Below are 20638 nucleotides of genomic sequence, written 5' to 3'. Positions count from 1 at the left end.
CTCAGATGCAATTTAGATAATTAAATCAAACATTTAAAAGTTTAACTAGAAGGTGCAGACCTGCAGGTCAGGAGGCATTAAAGGGCTGAAGGACCTTACATATTGGATCATCTTATAAGGGAGAGCTGCACACCGCTACCTTGTAATCAAGCTTAATAAATCAAGTTTATTCAGTTCTCAAAGATTACATTGTGTGTATTCTTGAAACCTTACAAATTGAATGCATTTCCTTTCTTATGAAACTGTTTTGAAAGCAATCTTCAGAAACCGGTGCCCTGTAGTGTTAAGGCTAAGTCTGTCAGTAGAGCTGTAATACCTCACCTCTTACAACATGTTATTAATATTTGTCGAGGACATCATGGTTTTTTCTTCCCTGCAACATTACAGAATCTGACATGGCCCAGAGTTTTTATTAAACACCTGCTTCAATGTTTCTTGAGGATGATTCTGAGAAGTAGACTAACTGATAAAGATTGTTTACCCAAAATCAGTGTAGTTACGTTAGACCTTCAAACATGTTTAGACTGATGCTGTCTCTAAATTGAACTCACAAGGTTTTGTTTTTGACTTCATCCAATATTGTGTTGTGTGCGCAAGCATATCTCAGCTGACACTGGGTGTGGCACGGTTGGATAATAATACAATAATTAAAAAACACATCTATTTCCTGTTCAACCATATCATAACACAGTTCTCATAATAAGGTATCATGGCTGCTAAGTTCTAATCACTTAATTAAAAAGTTAAATTTGAATGAAATCTGTCACAGCATGGCATTCTCATCTCTGATGTTGATTTATTACAAATTTCATCCAGAGGAATACCTAGGAATACCAATTCATAATCCATGTGCATATTTGTTCAATCAAGTGATGAGGATGTGGAATGATTCAGCACGTTTCCAATGAATTTACATTCAATCTTAAGTTCAAACAAAGACAGAAGGCGTGAGCAAAAAAAAAAAGTGCGCTCTCAATATAAGGGGCTCTCAAGTGCAGTAAAACTATTACCTTCTTTGGTGACAGCAATCCAACAGTGGGAACAATGAGGTGGAGATGCGTGTGGTTGTGTTTCCTTGCTCTGTCTGTTTCCAGTGTCATCGATGTCCAAGCCAGACTGGGTAAAACTCTGATTGTTTTAAATACTAAGTGGATGGATCGTTCAGCTTTATACTAACTCATGAATAATGTATTGTCTCCAATATCAGTCATGTAGAACATTTAGTAACTCAAACTGTTTTCTAAACTTAACAATCTTCCTCAGTTCGCAACCATGTCAGCAGCATCTGCAGCACATGGGGCAGAGAGCACTTCAAGACGTTTGACGGCGATGTGTACCAGTTCCCAGGAATGTGTGATTACAACCTGGTCTCCGATTGCCACGAGTCCAACCAGCAGTTCTCTGTGCACATGAAGAGGAAAGACAACGATGGAAACCCTACAGTCAGTCACGTGGTGGTCACCATCAATGACATTTTGTTCTACCTCACCAAGGACATGATCACTGTGAATAACGTCTCGTAAGTAAAACACCATACAGCTGTGAAAACAACTGTGCTTCTCTTTTCTATGATATTTACACATTATAGTTAAGACAAAAATCTCCTTTTTTCCCAGTGTCAAAACGCCATACCACGATGGAGGGGTACAATTGGAAAATAATGGTGTTTACATCAAGCTCCAATCCAAAGTTGGCATCACTGTCACGTGGAACGGTGACGATGCAGTCATGGTATGATATACCAGGCAGACATATATCTACATAGCTCTCCTCAAAGTAGCTTGTATGGAGCTACTTAATAGATCTAAAGGAGCCTATTGTAACATATGAACAATTCAGTTAAGACGCCTTTATGATGATTCTTTTGAATCTGTGGTTAGATAACTTTTTTCTTTTAATCAAGATGGAACAGACCGACCTCCCAGAAATACAATCATGTTAATTATTTTTCTTACGGATCTTATGTGAATGAATTCCTATGGTTCTTGGGAATACATTAATGACAGTGACTTGTCTTTCAGTGAATTTTCTTTCTTTATTGAGTTATACTTGACAACACAAGAAATACAGTAGTGGTAATGAAATGATATCAATTATCAAATCACAATCATAATATGTATCCTATTCATGTTATTTTCTGAGGCAATTACACTTCACTGGTGTTTTGCTTACTTTATTTTAAGTATTATTTGAATTGTAAAAAAAACTTGACATAACCTCTTGCTATGTTGTAGGTGGAACTCGATGCTGATTATGCGAATCGTACATGTGGACTTTGTGGAGACTTCAATGGTGTTTCTGTCCACGATGAGTTCATTCTTGATGGTATATATGGTTATTCACTCAATGTGTTAATGCATTTCTACAACCATCCACTGTATCTTTGATATTTGACATTGTAATAACAATTAAATACAGGTCGCAAAATCAGCCCCATTGAGTTTGGAAACAAACAGAAAGTCCATCTTCCAAACGATGATTGCGAGGACCCCTCTGAGGAGGAAGATGAATCACTGGAGGCGGTGCTGGATTCATGCAAGACGTTTGTGAGTTCATTATCCACCTAGTGTTAGCAATAGTGATATTTAGTTATATACTCAGTTAGCATTTGCAGAGTAACTTTTTCTTCTTTTTCTTTTTTAGCAAACCACCTGTAACCAGATGCTGCGTTCAGAGCCCTGGAGCTCCTGCACCAAACTGATTAACCCTGAACCTTACATCCAGGCCTGTGTGCAGGACATGTGTGGCTGTGCCAACAGTACAAATGACTTTTGTGTCTGCAGCACACTGTCTGAGTTCTCTCGACAGTGTTCACACGCAGGAGGGCAGCCTCCTAACTGGAGGACACCTCAGTTCTGTGGTACGTTCTCCTCTCTTTCTTTTTTTTACAATCTTTACATTTCATACAGTACAGGATGGAGAGATAACTAAAGCAATGAAAATAGCTCAGTGAAAAGCAACTCATCATAATTGTCCTTTGAAGATAAGGTACTGTGTTTCTATCTGAACATGATAACATTTTCTCATGCTGCTCTGGCATGAGATAATGTATTGTATAATTCTCACAAACTCACACCTTCCTCAATGTATTTCAATTGTACCATATTTTCACAGCTAAACAGTGCCCACACAACATGATTTATGAAGAGAGCGGTTCCCCTTGCATGGATACATGTGCACTTCAAGACACAAGTTCACTGTGTGAGGACCACAAAATCGACGGCTGCTTCTGTCCTCCTGGTCAGTGCCTTTCACACGCTTCATTCTTTCAGATTTGAATTGCATAGTCTGTGAATGTTCATGTTCATGTCACTTGTGTCTTCTTCAGGAACTGTGTTTGATGATATTTCCATGAGAGGGTGTATCGCTCAATCTGAATGTCAGTGCAAACACAACAAAATCTATAACTCTGGTGAGGTCTACCGACAGGACAGTGAGGAATGGTATGTAAAATATGTCATCAACATAACATTTCATGTGGTCGCCTTAATCGTTTGTTTTTTTATTGTTACCTTAAATTGTTTGGCTTCTCTCAGTACATGTGTTGAGGGCAGATGGGCTTGTGAGAGCCTTCAAACACCTGCTACATGTGCAGTTGAAGAGGGTTCACACGTAACTACCTTTGATGGGAAAACCTACACCTTCCATGGAGACTGTTACTACACTCTCGCCAAAGTGGAAAGCAAGGTGAATGAGCCACAGCTTTGTCCGATTAAATGACAGAAAATATACCGTGTAATGGATCTGATGTAAAAAATATATATGTATATATTTAATTGCTCTCACTCTGTATATTTCAGGATCATGCAAGTCCGAAGTTTACCATCCTGGTTCAGTTGGTTCCTTGTGCAAATCAAGAATTTGACACTTGTATTAAGAGCCTTAAAATCCTGCTGAACAATGACAGACACAATGTGAGTTAAAGTCTGTCAGGAAAGAAGGCTGTAGTCATTTATAGATTCACACTGATATCTGCCACTACAACTCAAATGATTGATTCTGTTTTAATTCAGGCATTAATGTTCACTTCTGATGGCACAGTCAAGCAGAACATGCAGACCATCAGTTTGCCGTACCACTCAGGTGGGTCAGACAATGGGAAACTCACCAACAAACATGAAACATGATTTTGTCATCTGTCATTCATGCAATGGCATCAATGATCTGACCGTTTTTGTATTTATCTTCATCCAAAGGTGACATCAACATATTCCATGCTTCATCCTTTCACATCTTGCTCCAGACCAGTTATGGGTTGCAAATTCAGATCCAGCATGTGCCTGTTATGCAAGTCTATGTCAGCCTGGAACAAAGCTACAGAGCAAAGACACGTGGTAAGTTTTATATTTGTTTTACCTTGAAGCATTGGCATTATTTAATCGTTTTTATTCACTACTGTAATTACAAAAGAGAAATTCAATATACATGGCTGTTACTGTCATTGTCTTCCCAACACCCCTGAATCCCTCCAAATAAACAAACCAAAACAATACACATGAAATGTGAAAATACATGAGAAAATGCAATCTGTGGTTTGGCTTCAAATATACACCCCTTGTATCTCCTCTTCTCTCTCTACATAAATAAAAACTGTGGAATCTTAATTATAACACAACACAGCAAACCCTCAATTCTCAGTGTATATTTGTTTGTTTTATCTCATTTCATTTTAATTCAAATAAATTAACTAAATTCCTAGTTGAGTCATCATATCATTATATTCATTGACATTTTCCATTTTCCTACTTTACTAATACTAGTATAAGATACAATTCTACTTTAATTCTAAAATATTTGGTTCTTCAGGTTTATGTGGGAACTACAACATGGTCCTGTCTGATGACATGAAGACTCCTCAGGGGATTGTGGAGGGAACAGCAGTAACCTTTAGTAACTCCTGGAAGGCTAACCTCATGTGCCGAGACAGAGAGGAAAGACTTGAGGACCCCTGTTCCCTCAGTGGGGAAAACGGTAAAAAGCACTGCTTGATTATTATTCAACTGTTTTGTTTTTTGTCTGTTTATATATCTTAGATGGATTCTCAACTTTCAACACTTACTCCAAGTCGGAATTTAGACATTTAACATAAAAAGTTATTGTTTTTCCAGAGTTGTATGCTAAACACTGGTGCGCCTTACTACTGAGTCCAAACAGCGATTTTGCGCAGTGCCGTTCAGTGGTGGATCCTGAGATGTATTACAAGGTAATGCAAAACCTTTCTGTTGGTCTTTTACTGAATTACATTTTGATATCTACTTTAGTTCTCTAAAAGTGTTTGCTATCTTCTGCAGCGATGTACTTATGCTAGCTGTAACTGTGAGAAGAGTGAGGACTGCTTGTGTGCCGTCTTCTCGTCCTACGCTCGGGCTTGTGCATCAAAGGGAGTGTTCTTGACAGACTGGAGAGAGAATGTGTGCGGTAAGGATTTCTTTCATGATTTTGTGTTAAAGTTGATTGTTGAAATCTGGAGTTTGATGAATATCTTCCCTTTCATTAGTTAGTCATAAAACTATTAAGTAACCACTGTAACCATCCTCCCATTGTGCACAAAACAGATAAATACACAAGGAGCTGCCCAGCATCTCAGATCTTCTCTTACAAGCATCAGAGATGCCAGTTGACTTGCAGATCACTGGGCACAATGCAGCAAAGTTGCACATCTGACTTCTTGCCTGTGGATGGCTGCTCCTGCTCTGAGGGTCTCTACCTAAATGAAAATGGCATCTGCGTTCCCATGGCAAAATGTCCCTGCTACCATAATGAAGTCTACGTCAAGTCAGGAAAGTCCATCAGCATCAAAGAGGAGCACTGGTGAGTCAGTTGCTTAAATGATCCTAGGATTTCACATGATTGTAATGACGGCCGTATTTAAGATTTAAGATAACTACATTGTTAGTTTTTGAGTGCCTTTTTGTAGCATTTCATCTTATATTTTGGTGTCTTTTCCCAGTGTGTGTACCAATGGAATGCTTCATTGCCATTCTTGGAGAGCCCGCTCATCAAGTATGTTTTTTGTTTTGTTTTCTTACCATAATACAAGAACTTGGTACTGATTCTGTACTTGTTGATAATGAATGTGTTTATTAAATTAGTTTCTACTTCTGTTACAGCATGCCCTTCTCAAAAAGTGTTCTTCAACTGCTCCACCGCGGGCACGGAAGAGCTGGGACTGCATTGTGCTGGAACTTGTTTAAATCTGGACAGCGATGATTGTGTGAGTGCTAAGTCTTAAATATCTGGATCTGTCTATTTCCTGATTTTAATGGTGGACAGTGTTTTACATGGAAGATGTAACACACTGTGTATAATTACACTAGTTTCTACAGCAGTAATGTTCTCTCATTTTCAATCACTGTGATCTTTCTAATTTCCCAGGACTCCACAGAGTGTGAATCTGGCTGTCGGTGTCCAGGTGGCCTCCTTGATGATGGCAAAGGTTCCTGTGTGAAAGAAAATGAATGTCCATGTCAACACGATGGGCATATTTATGCCTCTGGATCACAAATCCCTGACCAGTGCAATATCTGGTATGACCTTAATCAGATGTATAATATTGCATAAATATGATCATATGTTCTTCTATGTTGTACTGGATTGTATATTCAAAACGCTGTATTATATTTAACCATTTCTGATCTAGTACCTGCAAAAGTGGAAGATGGGAGTGCAGTGAGAAAAAATGTCCAGGAACTTGCACTATTTATGGGAGTGGTCACTACAATACATTTGATCAGCGAACATATGGGTTCCAAGGACATTGTGCCTATGTTGCTGTAAAGGTAAACAAAGAATGTCAAAATCTTCCAAAAGACAGGCTGTGTCTGAAATCACTCCCTTCCTCACTCATTCATAATGCCTACAATGGACACTCAATGGCCAGCAGTGAATTGGGATTTCGTACACTTATCATTATTTTGCATTATCAATGAAAGCTGTTGAGTTATTCAACTGCAATTTTCATATTCAGAATTCGGACACTCAACGAAAATGGCTGACAGTAAATGTAGTGCACTATTTAGTAATTAGGAAGTGACTTCAGACAAGCTGAGCTTAATTTATACTGTTGTAGGGTTTCATCTGTGAAAGTCACACAATTTGGAAATTGTAACTTATTGCTATTCTTGAACATCAAAGTTGAAAGACAAGAGTTGGTATGTTTACCTACATTCATTTTAGGATGATTGCTAGTCATAATGAAAAATGTAAATGAACAATGCAGATAACTACATAATCTCCCTCTCCTGGGGATCAATTACACTTTCATTTAATGTTCTAGCTTTTCTTTCATGATCTTAAAGCATTGTGGACTAGTAAAAGCCAAGCTGAAGTTGGATTTGATCACTGGTCTCTGTTTACTATAAAGGAAACAAGCTAAAATGTTTAACAAATCTCTCTCTTTTAAGAACAAATGTGGCAATAAAACAGTACAGGACAACTTCGGAGTTATCACAGAAAACGTACCATGTGGATCTACAGGCACCACTTGCTCCAAAACTGTCAGAATCCAGCTGGGGGTAAGACCTCAGACCAACACCTGATATGCATTATGTGCCTAAAATATTCAACATATTCAAATAAATTATGTCATATATCAAACTGCTGTTTTTACATTACAATGAAAGCAACAAAATATCTCTTTTACATTACAGCGAATGGAAGTCAAACTGTCAAAGGGTAAATATGAAGAGGCCGACCTGGGACATGGTGCTGAGATTCAGTACAAGATAAGGAAGGTTGGCTTGTATGTGGTGATAGAATCTGCCATTGGTCTGGTAGTGATGTGGGATGGCAAAACAACTGTTCGCATCATGCTGGAACCACAGCACAGCGTAAGTTACAGTAATTATTTAAATGATGATGACTTAAATCTGTTGAAGGAAGAGTTTGGAGCTAGAGTTTTGATATGATGTAGCCTACCATTTTTTTGTCATCTGCGGTCTAGCTGTCTTTGCGGATCATTTTCTCACACCACTTATAAAGCTTTGGTACGCCAATGGTATTGATGTAAAGTATATAATTATTGCTGAAAAAGTCGTTATTACTGTACAATATACAATATTCAAAACAAATTAAGTAAAAACTCTGTCCGTCAAAATAAAGCAAGTATATTCATGCGTGGAAAATATGTGTTTATTGTAATGCCAAAGAGTATTAATATGGAATATTATCTTTATGTGAAAAAAGTCATTGACTCCTTTTGTTTGGCTGTACAGGGAGAGGTATGTGGCCTGTGTGGAGATTTTAATGGTGATGGACAGAACGACTTCACCACCCAGGGTCAGCTGGCAGTGAGCAATTCGTTAGAATTTGCAAATAGCTGGAAAGTGTCAAGCCAGTGTCCAGATGTAGATATGAATGCTGACCCTTGTGTAATACGACCCAATCGATATCACTGGGCAAAAATGATGTGCAGCATTATAACTGGAAATACGTTCAAAGAGTGCCACAAAAAGGTAATAACACATTTGTTTCTAATTAATCATTATTTAAAGTTTGATAGTTGAAAACAACAAACACAGTTTTAAAAATCCATTATATATTTTGATAACTGAACAGGTAGATCCTCTCCCATATTATGAAAACTGTGTGAAAGACTCGTGTGCCTGCGACACTGGAGGAGACTGCGAGTGTTTCTGCTCAGCAGTTGCAGCTTATGCTCAAGCTTGTAATGAGGCTTCTGTCTGTGTGGCATGGAGAACACCAGATATCTGTCGTAAGTTTAAAAAACAATTACCCTCAGAAAAAACTGATTTTTTTCAGCCTTTTCTGCTGCTTAGAACCTGTTTTTAGATCCCAAAAGTTCTTATGACGCCAGCATTTAGAGATGTAGAGATTTGTGATGTTTGTATACAAGTATGGTTTGATTTTCTTTTCATTATAGACAGGGCATCTAATATTTTATTATATATTTAATATGTGAATGGACACCAAATTGAAATAGGCATCAGTGCATTCTGAGAGAATGAGTGATAACATCCTTACTATAAATACATAAAACTAAATGCAGGGGCAACCCGTTAGCCGAGTAATTTCCTGTATCCTGTGCATAAAGTTCGAGGTCTCTTTCAATGTATGACACATCAACATTTCCTTTATTTACAGCATGACATACCTTGTACATTTTTTCTTTCTAGCTGTCTTTTGTGATTACTACAATAACCCAGATGAATGCAAGTGGCACTACAACCCCTGCCACAAACCTTGCTACAAGACCTGTTTGAATCCAGAAGAAATTTGTAGCAAACCTTTACCCAACCTGGAAGGTAAGAGGTTAACTCACAAAGTCTCACCTTACCTCTGTTTAATATGCTAGTTAAAATCTTAAATGGTAAACGGATGCAATTTGGCATACTTTATGTGGCAAAATGAGAAGAGACTCAAGACCACCTACCCAGCTTCTGTTTCCAAGATTTAAAAATAATAATAGTAATAATAATAATACATTTTGTTTTATGTTGTGATTTGTACAGGCTGTTACCCTGTATGCCCAGAAGATAAGCCCATATTTGATGAGGAGACGGGGTTTTGTGTGGAGGAATGTCCAGGTTGCTTTTACAACAATACTAGATACGAGGAAGATGAAGTTATTTACAATGTGACTGACAATTTAGGAATGTGCTACTACGCAATATGCAAAAATATGACAGTGATATTTGAAAATGAAACTTGCCATACACCTCCACCAATTGAACCTTCAACTACAACCCAAGAGCCAACCACAACCACAAAATCTACAACCCCACCAACTGAAGGCCAAACCACAACCCCAGAGCCAACCACAACCACAAAATCTACAACCCCACCAACTGAACATACTACACCTTGTATTACAACGTGTGAGTGGTCAGAGTGGTATGATGTGCATAACCCACGAGTGGACAAAAGTGACTGGGAAACATATGAGAACATCACAAATAGTGACAAACAAATATGCAAAAGTCCCAAAGAAATTGACTGCAGAGCAACAGATTATCCTGACAAAAATTTCAATGACTTTGTGAGTCAGACCAGCCAAGTTGTTTCTTGTGATGTGGGGTATGGTTTAATATGTAGACGAGAGGACCAGATCAGACCTCCACGAAAATGTTTCAACTATAAGATCAGAGTATGTTGTGAGGTATGTGATACCACAACGCTTTCAACACCATCAACTACACCACCTACTACTACTACTGAAGAACCAACCACAACCACAAAATCTACGACCCCACCAACTGAACCAACAACTACAACCCAAGAGACAACCACAACCACAAAATCTACAACCCCAATAACTGCACCAACAACCACAACCCAAGAGACAACCACAACCACAAAATCTACAACACTACCAACTAAACCAAGTACCACAACCAAAGAGACAACCACAAAATCTACAACCCCACCAACTGAACCAACTACCACAACCCAAGAGCCAACAACAACCACAAAATCTACAACACCACCAACTAAACCAACTACCACAACCCAAGAGACAACCACAACCACAAAATCTACAACCCCACCAACTGAACCTACTACTACAACCCAAGAGACAACCACAACCACAAAATCGACAACCCCACCAATTGCACCAACAACTACAACCAAAGAGACAACCACAAAATCTACAACCCCACTAACTGCACCAACAACCACAACCCAAGTGACAACCACAAAATCTACAACACTACCAACTAAACCAAGTACCACAACCAAAGAGACAACTACAAAATCTACAACCCCACTAACTGCACCAACAACCACAACCAAAGAGACAACCACAAAATCTACAACCGCACCAACTGAACCAACTACCACAACCCAAGAGACAACCACAACCACAAAATCTACAACCCCACCAACTGAACCTACTACTACAACCCAAGAGACAACCACTAAATATACAACACCACCAACTGAACCTACTACTACAACCCAAGAGACAACCACAACCATAAAATCTACAACCCCACCAACTGCACCAACAACCACAACCAAAGAGACAACCACAAAATCTACAACCCCACTAACTGCACCAACAACCACAACCCAAGAGACAACCACAACCACAAAATCTACAACACTACCAACTAAACCAAGTACCACAACCAAAGAGACAACCACAAAATCTACAACCCCACCAACTGCACCAACAACCACAACCAAAGAGACAACCACAAAATCTACAACCCCACTAACTGCACCAACAACCACAACCCAAGAGCCAACCACAACCACAAAATCTACAACACCACTAACTGCACCAACAACCACAACCCAAGAGCCAACCACAACCACAAAATCTACAACACCACCAACTAAACCAACTACCACAACCCAAGAGACAACCACAACCACAAAATCTACAACCCCACCAACTGCACCAACAACCACAACCAAAGAGACAACCACAAAATCTACAACCCCACTAACTGCACCAACAACCACAACCCAAGAGACAACCACAAAATCTACAACACTACCAACTAAACCAAGTACCACAACCAAAGAGACAACCACAAAATCTACAACCCCACCAACTGCACCAACAACCACAAAATCTACAACCGCACCAACTGAACCAACTACCACAACCCAAGAGACAACCACAACCACAAAATCTACAACCCCACCAACTGAACCTACTACTACAACCCAAGAGACAACCACAAAATCTACAACACCACCAACTGAACCTACTATTATAACCCAAGAGACAACCACAACCATAAAATTTACAACCCCACCAACTGCACCAACAACCACAACCAAAGAGACAACCACAAAATCTACAACCCCACTAACTGCACCAACAACCACAACCCAAGAGACAACCACAACCACAAAATCTACAACACTACCAACTACACCAAGTACCACAACCAAAGAGACAACCACAAAATCTACAACCCCACCAACTGCACCAACAACCACAACCCAAGAGCCAACCACAACAACAAAATCGACAACACCACCAAATAAACCAACAACCACAACCCAAGAGACAACCACAACCACAAAATCTACAACACTACCAACTAAACCAAGTACCACAACCAAAGAGACAACCACAAAATCTACAACCCCACTAACTGCACCAACAACCACAACCCAAGAGACAACCACAACCACAAAATCTACAACACTACCAACTAAACCAAGTACCACAACCAAAGAGACAACCACAAAATCTACAACCCCACCAACTGCACCAACAACCACAACCCAAGAGCCAACCACAACCACAAAATCTACAACACCACCAACTAAACCAACTACCACAACCCAAGAGACAACCACAACCACAAAATCTACAACCCCACCAACTGAACCTACTACTATAACCCAAGAGACAACCACAACCATAAAATCTACAACCCCACCAACTGCACCAACAACCACAACCAAAGAGACAACCACAAAATCTACAACCCCACTAACTGCACCAACAACCACAACCCAAGAGACAACCACAACCACAAAATCTACAACACTACCAACTAAACCAAGTACCACAACCAAAGAGACAACCACAAAATCTACAACCCCACCAACTGCACCAACAACCACAACCAAAGAGACAACCACAAAATCTACAACCCCACTAACTGCACCAACAACCACAACCCAAGAGACAACCACAACCACAAAATCTACAACACTACCAACTACACCAAGTACCACAACCAAAGAGACAACCACAAAATCTACAACCCCACCAACTGCACCAACAACCACAACCCAAGAGCCAACCACAACAACAAAATCGACAACACCACCAAATAAACCAACAACCACAACCCAAGAGACAACCACAACCACAAAATCTACAACACTACCAACTAAACCAAGTACCACAACCAAAGAGACAACCACAAAATCTACAACCCCACTAACTGCACCAACAACCACAACCCAAGAGACAACCACAACCACAAAATCTACAACACTACCAACTAAACCAAGTACCACAACCAAAGAGACAACCACAACCACAAAATCTACAACCCCACCAACTGAACCTACTACTATAACCCAAGAGACAACCACAACCATAAAATCTACAACCCCACCAACTGCACCAACAACCACAACCAAAGAGACAACCACAAAATCTACAACCCCACTAACTGCACCAACAACCACAACCCAAGAGACAACCACAACCACAAAATCTACAACACTACCAACTAAACCAAGTACCACAACCAAAGAGACAACCACAAAATCTACAACCCCACCAACTGCACCAACAACCACAACCAAAGAGACAACCACAAAATCTACAACCCCACTAACTGCACCAACAACCACAACCCAAGAGCCAACCACAACAACAAAATCGACAACACCACCAACTAAACCAACAACCACAACCCAAGAGACAACCACAACCACAAAATCTACAACACTACCAACTAAACCAAGTACCACAACCAAAGAGACAACCACAAAATCTACAACCCCACTAACTGCACCAATAACCACAACCCAAGAGACAACCACAACCACAAAATCTACAACACTACCAACTAAACCGAGTACCACAACCAAAGAGACAACCACAAAATCTACAACCCCACCAACTGCACCAACAACCACAACCAAAGAGACAACCACAAAATCTACAACCCCACTAACTGCACCAACAACCACAACCCAAGAGCCAACCACAACCACAAAATCTACAACACCACTAACTGCACCAACAACCACAACCCAAGAGCCAACCACAACCACAAAATCTGCAACACCACCAACTAAACCAACTACCACAACCCAAGAGACAACCACAACCACAAAATCTACAACCCCACCAACTGAACCTACTACCACAACCCAAGAGACAACCACAACCACAAAATCTACAACCCCACCAACTGAACCTACTACTACAACCAAAGAGACAACCACAACCATAAAATCTACAACCCCACCAACTGCACCAACAACCACAACCAAAGAGACAACCACAAAATCTACAACCCCACTAACTGCACCAACAACCACAACCCAAGAGACAACCACAAAATCTACAACACTACCAACTAAACCAAGTACCACAACCAAAGAGACAACCACAAAATCTACAACCCCACCAACTGCACCAACAACCACAATCAAAGAGACAACCACAAAATCTACAACCCCACTAACTGCACCAACAACCACAACCCAAGAGCCAACCACACCAACAAAATCGACAACACTACCAACTAAACCAAGTACCACAACAAAAGAGACAACCACAAAACCTACAACCCCACTAACTGCACCAACAACCACAACCAAAGAGACAACCACAAAATCTACAACCGCACTAACTGCACCAACAACCACAACCCAAGAGACAACCACAACCACAAAATCTACAACACTACCAACTATACCAAGTACCACAACCAAAGAGACAACCACAAAATATACAACACCACCAACTGAACCTACTACTACAACCCAAGAGACAACCACAACCATACAATCTACAACCCCACCAACTGCACCAACAACCACAACCAAAGAGACAACCACAAAATCTACAACCCCACTAACTGCACCAACAACCACAACCCAAGAGACAACCACAACCACAAAATCTACAACACTACCAACTATACCAAGTACCACAACCAAAGAGACAACCACAAAATCTACAACCCCACCAACTGCACCAACAACCACAACCAAAGAGACAACCACAAAATCTACAACCCCACTAACTGCACCAACAACCACAACCCAAGAGCCAACCACAACCACAAAATCTACAACACCACTAACTGCACCAACAACCACAACCCAAGAGCCAACCACAACCACAAAATCTACAACACCACCAACTAAACCAACTACCACAACCCAAGAGACAACCACAACCACAAAATATACAACCCCACCAACTGAACCTACTACTACAACCCAAGAGACAACCACAAAATCTACAACACCACCAATTAGTCCAACTACCACAACCCAAGAGACAACCACAACCACAAAATCTACAACCCCACCAACTGAACCTACGACTACAACCCAAGAGACAACCACAAAATCTACAACCGCACCAACTGAACCTACTACAACAACCCAAGAGACAACCACAACCACAAAATCTACAACCCCACCAACTGAACCAACTACAACGACCCAAGAGACAACCAGAATGACCCCACCAACTGAACCAGCTTCTACGACCTTACCAACTGAACCAACAACTACAACTGAAGAGCTGACTACTGTTTCGACAACTTTAACAACACTTGAATCACCTGTGACTGGTCCCACATTGTCGACATCAGGGCCTCAATCAACTCTCCCCCAAATCAGTGCCACTACTGAATGCTTCTGCACATTTAATGGAAAGCATTATAGACCAGGTAAGAAAAAAATACAATAATGTATTTGATTGTAACAAGCTAAATCAGTTTTCAGTCTTTGTTTTGTGGCTTACCACTGTTTAATCTTTTTTTTAATCTTTATCTCACCTTTAGGGGATGTAATATTAGACATGGAACACATTGGATCAGGTGTTTGTCTCACAATGATATGTTCTGATATTTGCGAGTTTCACAACAAGACTGTCCTTTGCGGTACCACAACCATTCCTACACCCACAACCATTCCTACACCCACAACCATTCCTACACCCATACCCACAATTCCTGTACCTGTCTGTCCTGATTGGGATGTAATGGTAAGAATGTTATTGTATCTTGCACATTAAGATATATAATTGCATTTATTGCAAAATACTTTAAATATTTCCCCTTTTTTCTCTTTACATCAGCAAAATGAGACCTTCTTATTGTGCAACTGCACCATGGCCAGATGCATTGAGAATAATACAATTGAAATAATTCCATATGAGTGTCCACCCCTTAAGAACATCACTTGTACCAATGGAAAGAAACCAGTTCTTGTCTATGATGAGTACCACTGCTGCCAGCATTACGCTTGTGACTGTAAGCCATTCTGTGGATAAAAGGGTGTATGATATATTTATTCACTTTTACATTTCTTTATAAGTACATTGGTCATTTTTAACTGATTGTTTTGTTTCTTTTCAGGTGTTTGTGAAGGCTGGGGAGATCCTCATTACATCACATTTGATGGATTCTACTACAGTTATCAAGGAAACTGTACTTATGTCTTGATGGAAGAAATTGTAGCAAAACATAATTTGAACATTTATATTGACAATGTCTATTGTGATCCCACTGAAGATGTTTCTTGTCCACGATCAATAATCATATCGTACCAATCAGAAGTTGTCACACTCATAAATCATAATCTTCTTGGAGCAGCGCAGTTGGAGGTAAGACAATGTATGATCATAATAAAGTTTAATTGTATGTTCAGAAAATCTCACCGGGCTAATTTAAGTAGATTATCACTGTCAATGTTGATGGAATAGTTTGATGAATCCTTTTGTCATAGTAGAGAATATTTTTTCTTATCACATAATGTATTACTTTTGTCTTTGTAGGCACTGAAAAATGGAGTCCATCTGAAACTACCTTATTCACATCAAGGTGTTAAAATCTTGGACTCTGGTATTAACTTGGTTTTGGAGATCCCTCGCCTAAAAGTGGTTATTACATTTGGAATAACTGGCTTTAGTGTCACCCTTCCAAATCAATATTTTGGCGATAACACACAGGGCCATTGTGGTAAGAACATATATTTCACCTGTGGCCGTATTGGCAAATCCTTTATTTGAAGTTGATTGTAATTTAAACTGCTTTGTGACTACCATCAGGAACATGCGATAATAACCAGGCTAATGACTGCATGCTGCCTGGAGGCAAGCTAGTAGAAGATTGTGCAGTGATGGCTGACTATTGGCCTGCAAAGCACATTTACCAACCCAACTGTCACATACCATCTGTACTGCCCACCAATATACCCGGACCTCCACCAACCATTACTCCATGCAATCCAGACTCCATTTGTCAAATGCTTAAGAGCAGGTAGAAATTATCTAATCTATTGTAGTATTACACATTTATCCCCATAACTTTGACACATTAAAACACAATTTTTATTTTTGTTTGTGTTTTCCTTTCACAGTCTCTTTGAGGCGTGCCATCCCTTTGTCTCTCCTGACAATTTCTATCAAGGTTGTGTTTTTGATAGCTGCCATGTTTCCAACCCAGCAGTGGAGTGCACAAGTTTGCAGACTTATGCTGCTGCCTGTGCTCAGGCTGGGGTTTGTCTGCACTGGAGGAACCACACCAGCCTGTGTGGTAAGTAACCCCTCATTATTTTTAACTGTAAATGCTGAGATCAGTGGAATCAAAAGGGGTAACTCATTTCATTTACTTTTGTTACATCTAGCACACATTAAACAGGCTGCTGTGCATTTTATTATTTACAGTAGGTAGGTAAGAAGTATGTATTTTCAAAATAACTAATTGAGTTCTTTGCTTCACTTACAGTAAATAACTGCCCGTCAAACAAAGTTTACAAGCCATGTGGTCCTGCAGAACAACCAAGCTGTGAAGAGAAGTAAGTTCAAACAAAAATGAGGTGAATACATTTTGCAGTTCATCGTGCACATTAGCGTTTCCTGAGACAAAGATTATAATGGATAGTGGCAATAGATATTTCTTGTTAACAATAAGTAATAGTAGTATACATAGTATTGAATTAGCTATGTTTTAGAGATCTGTAAGAAAATCTATAAACTAACTGTTATTTCTTGACAATTCAATATTACAGTCCTAATGAACCAACCATGAACTACACTACTGAGGGCTGCTTTTGTCCTGATGGAATGAAACTCTTCAACAAAGAGTCCGGCGTATGTGTTGATAAGTGTGGTAAGTGTGGTGCATATTCTGAATAGTCTTATCATTGAGCTGAATATATCATATCAATCATGAAGTGTTCATTTTCCAACAGGATGTCTTGATCCTGAGGGCATTCCCCGTGAGGTGAGTCATGATCAGTTAAAATCCTAACCTGTGCTATTTACCTGCAAGAGACAATTGAGTCACAATTATGATTTATTCTTTTAGTTTAATGAAAGGTTTGAGTACAAATGCCAAAACTGCATCTGTGATGAGTCCACCAAGACTGTGACTTGCAAACCCAAGCCATGCCCAACACCACCAATAGCAAACTGCACTGGCCCTGGGTTTGTCCTCGTCAACCAAACGAATCCGTCAGACTCCTGCTGTTCTACCTTTGTTTGCCGTAAGACATGTAGTATCAATTGTCCTCCAGATTTTTCAGAATGTTATACATTGATAACGATGTTGAATGCTCTTAATTATTTACTATGAACCTAATATTATCTCTACAGAATGTCAAAGCAACACTTGCCCAGTCTACAACATGAACTGTCCGGTAGGATTTTTGCCAGTTGTCAGTGTTCCTCAGGGAAAATGCTGTCCAGAACGTACATGTGGTGAGCTCATTAATTCATAGTTTGAATTCATATAAAACCTAATGATGATAGTGACATGTTTATATAATTCCCAATGTTTTGCTGTTTTCTAGAGCCTAAAAGAGTTTGTGTCCACAAAGACAATGAATACCAGGTAAATATGAAATTCATGGAAATATCACACTTTTGTTTTTCATGATTTCTGCTGCACAAGTTCTGTATGGCTAAAAACACAAGTATGAATACATTTCTTCTTTATCTGCTAGCCTGGCTCTTCAGTTCCTGGGCCTCAATGTCAGGATTGTACCTGTACCAAAGAGGTGGACCCTGATACTGGTTTATTCAAGATAAATTGTGAGTCTCAGAAATGTCAAGAAAACTGTGACATGGTAAGTGAATTTTCAACCATTATTCTCATACACACAATGCAATACAAGTCGTTGTTCTCAGAATATGTTTTCCAGGAAAATGAACATGAAAAAATGCACTTAGCAACTTAATCCCCCATTTTCTTTCAGGGATATAAATACCTGAAAACTGATTCAGATGAATGCTGTGGGAAGTGTGTACAGACACACTGTGTTGTCAGTGTTAATGATACCAAGAACCTCTTGAACGTAAGTTGGATCATCTCTGTTGACTGTGATCTACATGATAATATTAAATAGCCTCAAGTATCTCAGTATGTACTGTATTTTGATATATGTATGTATGTGTGTGTGTGTGTGTGTGTGTGCGTGTGTGTGTGTGTGTGTGTGTGTGTGTGTGCGTGTGCGTGTGCGTGTGTGTGTGTGTGTGTGTGTACATCCTTCTCGCTGCTTTCCAGCCAGGACATACCTGGTCACCACCGGAGAATAAGTGTCAGCATTACACCTGTATTAAGATCGGTGACACTTTAACAACGCTTAATTCACACATTGTCTGCCCGCCATTCCAGCAGAGCAACTGCCAACCAGTAAGTATCTCTTATCACTTTTAACAAATGGATCTGGATTGTCTGTGTATGTGAGAACAAATGTTAAGAATATTTGTTACCTCCTCAGGGCACAATTCAGTCTGCGGCAAATGGCTGTTGTAAAATTTGTGAGTATGATATTTTCTTTACTTTTGGGTAAAGGGTATTTTAAAGGGTAAATGAAAAGAAGCTAATTGTGGGTCTCTTTTGAAAAGGCGTGGAGAGGGAGAAGGCCTGCAAGGTAGTATCGATGAAAATGCATGTTACGCACAACAGCTGTCAGTCTAACGAGGAGGTAGATATGCCATATTGTGAAGGATCCTGCAACACTTTCACCAGGTAAGGATATCACTAATATTTGTCATTCCTCTGAATAGTCGCAAACCTATTAAGATGTGGAAACTTAAAAAGGTTTATGTGTGGTTTGTACAGATTTTGAGTTTATTAACTAACCCTCCCTCTGCTTTCTTCAGGTACTCCGAAGCAGCATCTGCTTTGCAGCATTCTTGCTCCTGCTGTAGGGAGACACGCTCCAGCAATCGCACTGTTGACTTGCACTGTCTGAATGGAGATGTGGTCCCCTACTCATACACCTATGTGGAGGAGTGTGGCTGTGGCCACACAGACTGCACCAGAGCTGCAGTACAACCTGCTCGCAGGAGGCGAAGCTCCACACTGGTGTAATAAAACATCTGTCATCACATTAATGAATTTGGGATGTTAAAATGTCTTCCCATATTATCTAAACAATCATTACATCTTTTACAAAGCAATTGCCTTTGTAGAGAGTATATTTATCAAATAAAATTATGCAACACTGTTTATGTCTCATCTCTTCTATTGTCTTGGTGCCAACTTCTATCTGTTGTGGAGTAATATTGTCTCTAAAGGAGTTTCCAACTTTTAAATGATGTGAACAAATGTACTGTCCCAACACTAACTTACTGTTACGTGTTGGTCAGACAGTTGGAAAGTTTGCACCTTGAAATTTCAAGTTTGATTGACTGTAATCAAGGATGTAGTTGGACAGTCAGCTGCATATCCTGTTATTTATGACTCAGATGCAATTTAGATAATTAAATCAAACATTTAAAAGTTTAACTAGAAGGTGCAGACCTGCAGGTCAGGAGGCATTAAAGGGCTGAAGGACCTTACATATTGGATCATCTTATAAGGGAGAGCTGCACACCGCTACCTTGTAATCAAGCTTAATAAATCAAGTTTATTCAGTTCTCAAAGATTACATTGTGTATTCTTGAAACCTTACAAATTGAATGCATTTCCTTTCTTATGAAACTGTTTTGAAAGCA

At 39.7% G+C, this 20638-nt stretch overlaps 2 protein-coding genes across 2 annotated transcripts; both read left to right on the top strand.

Moving 5' to 3' along the window:
* The first annotated feature begins 1044 nt into the window (after nt 1-1044).
* On the top strand, nt 1045-15482 carry LOC142947901 (mucin-2-like). Its single transcript, XM_076089772.1, has 30 exons — nt 1045-1120; nt 1264-1519; nt 1617-1731; nt 2235-2325; nt 2419-2546; nt 2644-2860; nt 3115-3240; nt 3329-3443; nt 3537-3687; nt 3801-3914; nt 4014-4083; nt 4197-4334; nt 4807-4971; nt 5109-5203; nt 5292-5418; nt 5556-5811; nt 5951-6003; nt 6111-6214; nt 6376-6527; nt 6641-6779; nt 7404-7514; nt 7650-7829; nt 8214-8453; nt 8557-8713; nt 9135-9263; nt 9471-10124; nt 11067-11265; nt 11857-12491; nt 15310-15359; nt 15474-15482. The coding sequence occupies exons 1-30, from the start codon at nt 1045-1047 to the stop codon at nt 15480-15482; spliced, it is 5052 nt and encodes a 1683-aa protein (XP_075945887.1).
* LOC142947550 (intestinal mucin-like protein) lies at nt 15329-20012 on the top strand. Its single transcript, XM_076089217.1, has 19 exons — nt 15329-15359; nt 15474-15676; nt 15770-15944; nt 16050-16297; nt 16469-16652; nt 16742-16952; nt 17053-17228; nt 17421-17490; nt 17704-17804; nt 17887-17918; nt 18003-18180; nt 18290-18394; nt 18487-18527; nt 18640-18762; nt 18892-18990; nt 19200-19328; nt 19417-19456; nt 19544-19667; nt 19802-20012. Exons 2-19 carry the CDS (start codon nt 15491-15493, stop codon nt 20010-20012), a joined length of 2433 nt encoding a protein of 810 aa, XP_075945332.1. The 5' UTR covers nt 15329-15359; nt 15474-15490.
* Nucleotides 20013-20638: the final 626 nt, after the last annotated feature.

This window comes from Anarhichas minor, unplaced genomic scaffold (genome assembly GCF_050575085.1).
Source record: "Anarhichas minor isolate MPS153535 unplaced genomic scaffold, ASM5057508v1 ptg000011l, whole genome shotgun sequence".
NCBI classification, from domain to species: domain Eukaryota; kingdom Metazoa; phylum Chordata; class Actinopteri; order Perciformes; family Anarhichadidae; genus Anarhichas; species Anarhichas minor.
This window is presented reverse-complemented; position numbering and strand designations above follow the sequence as displayed.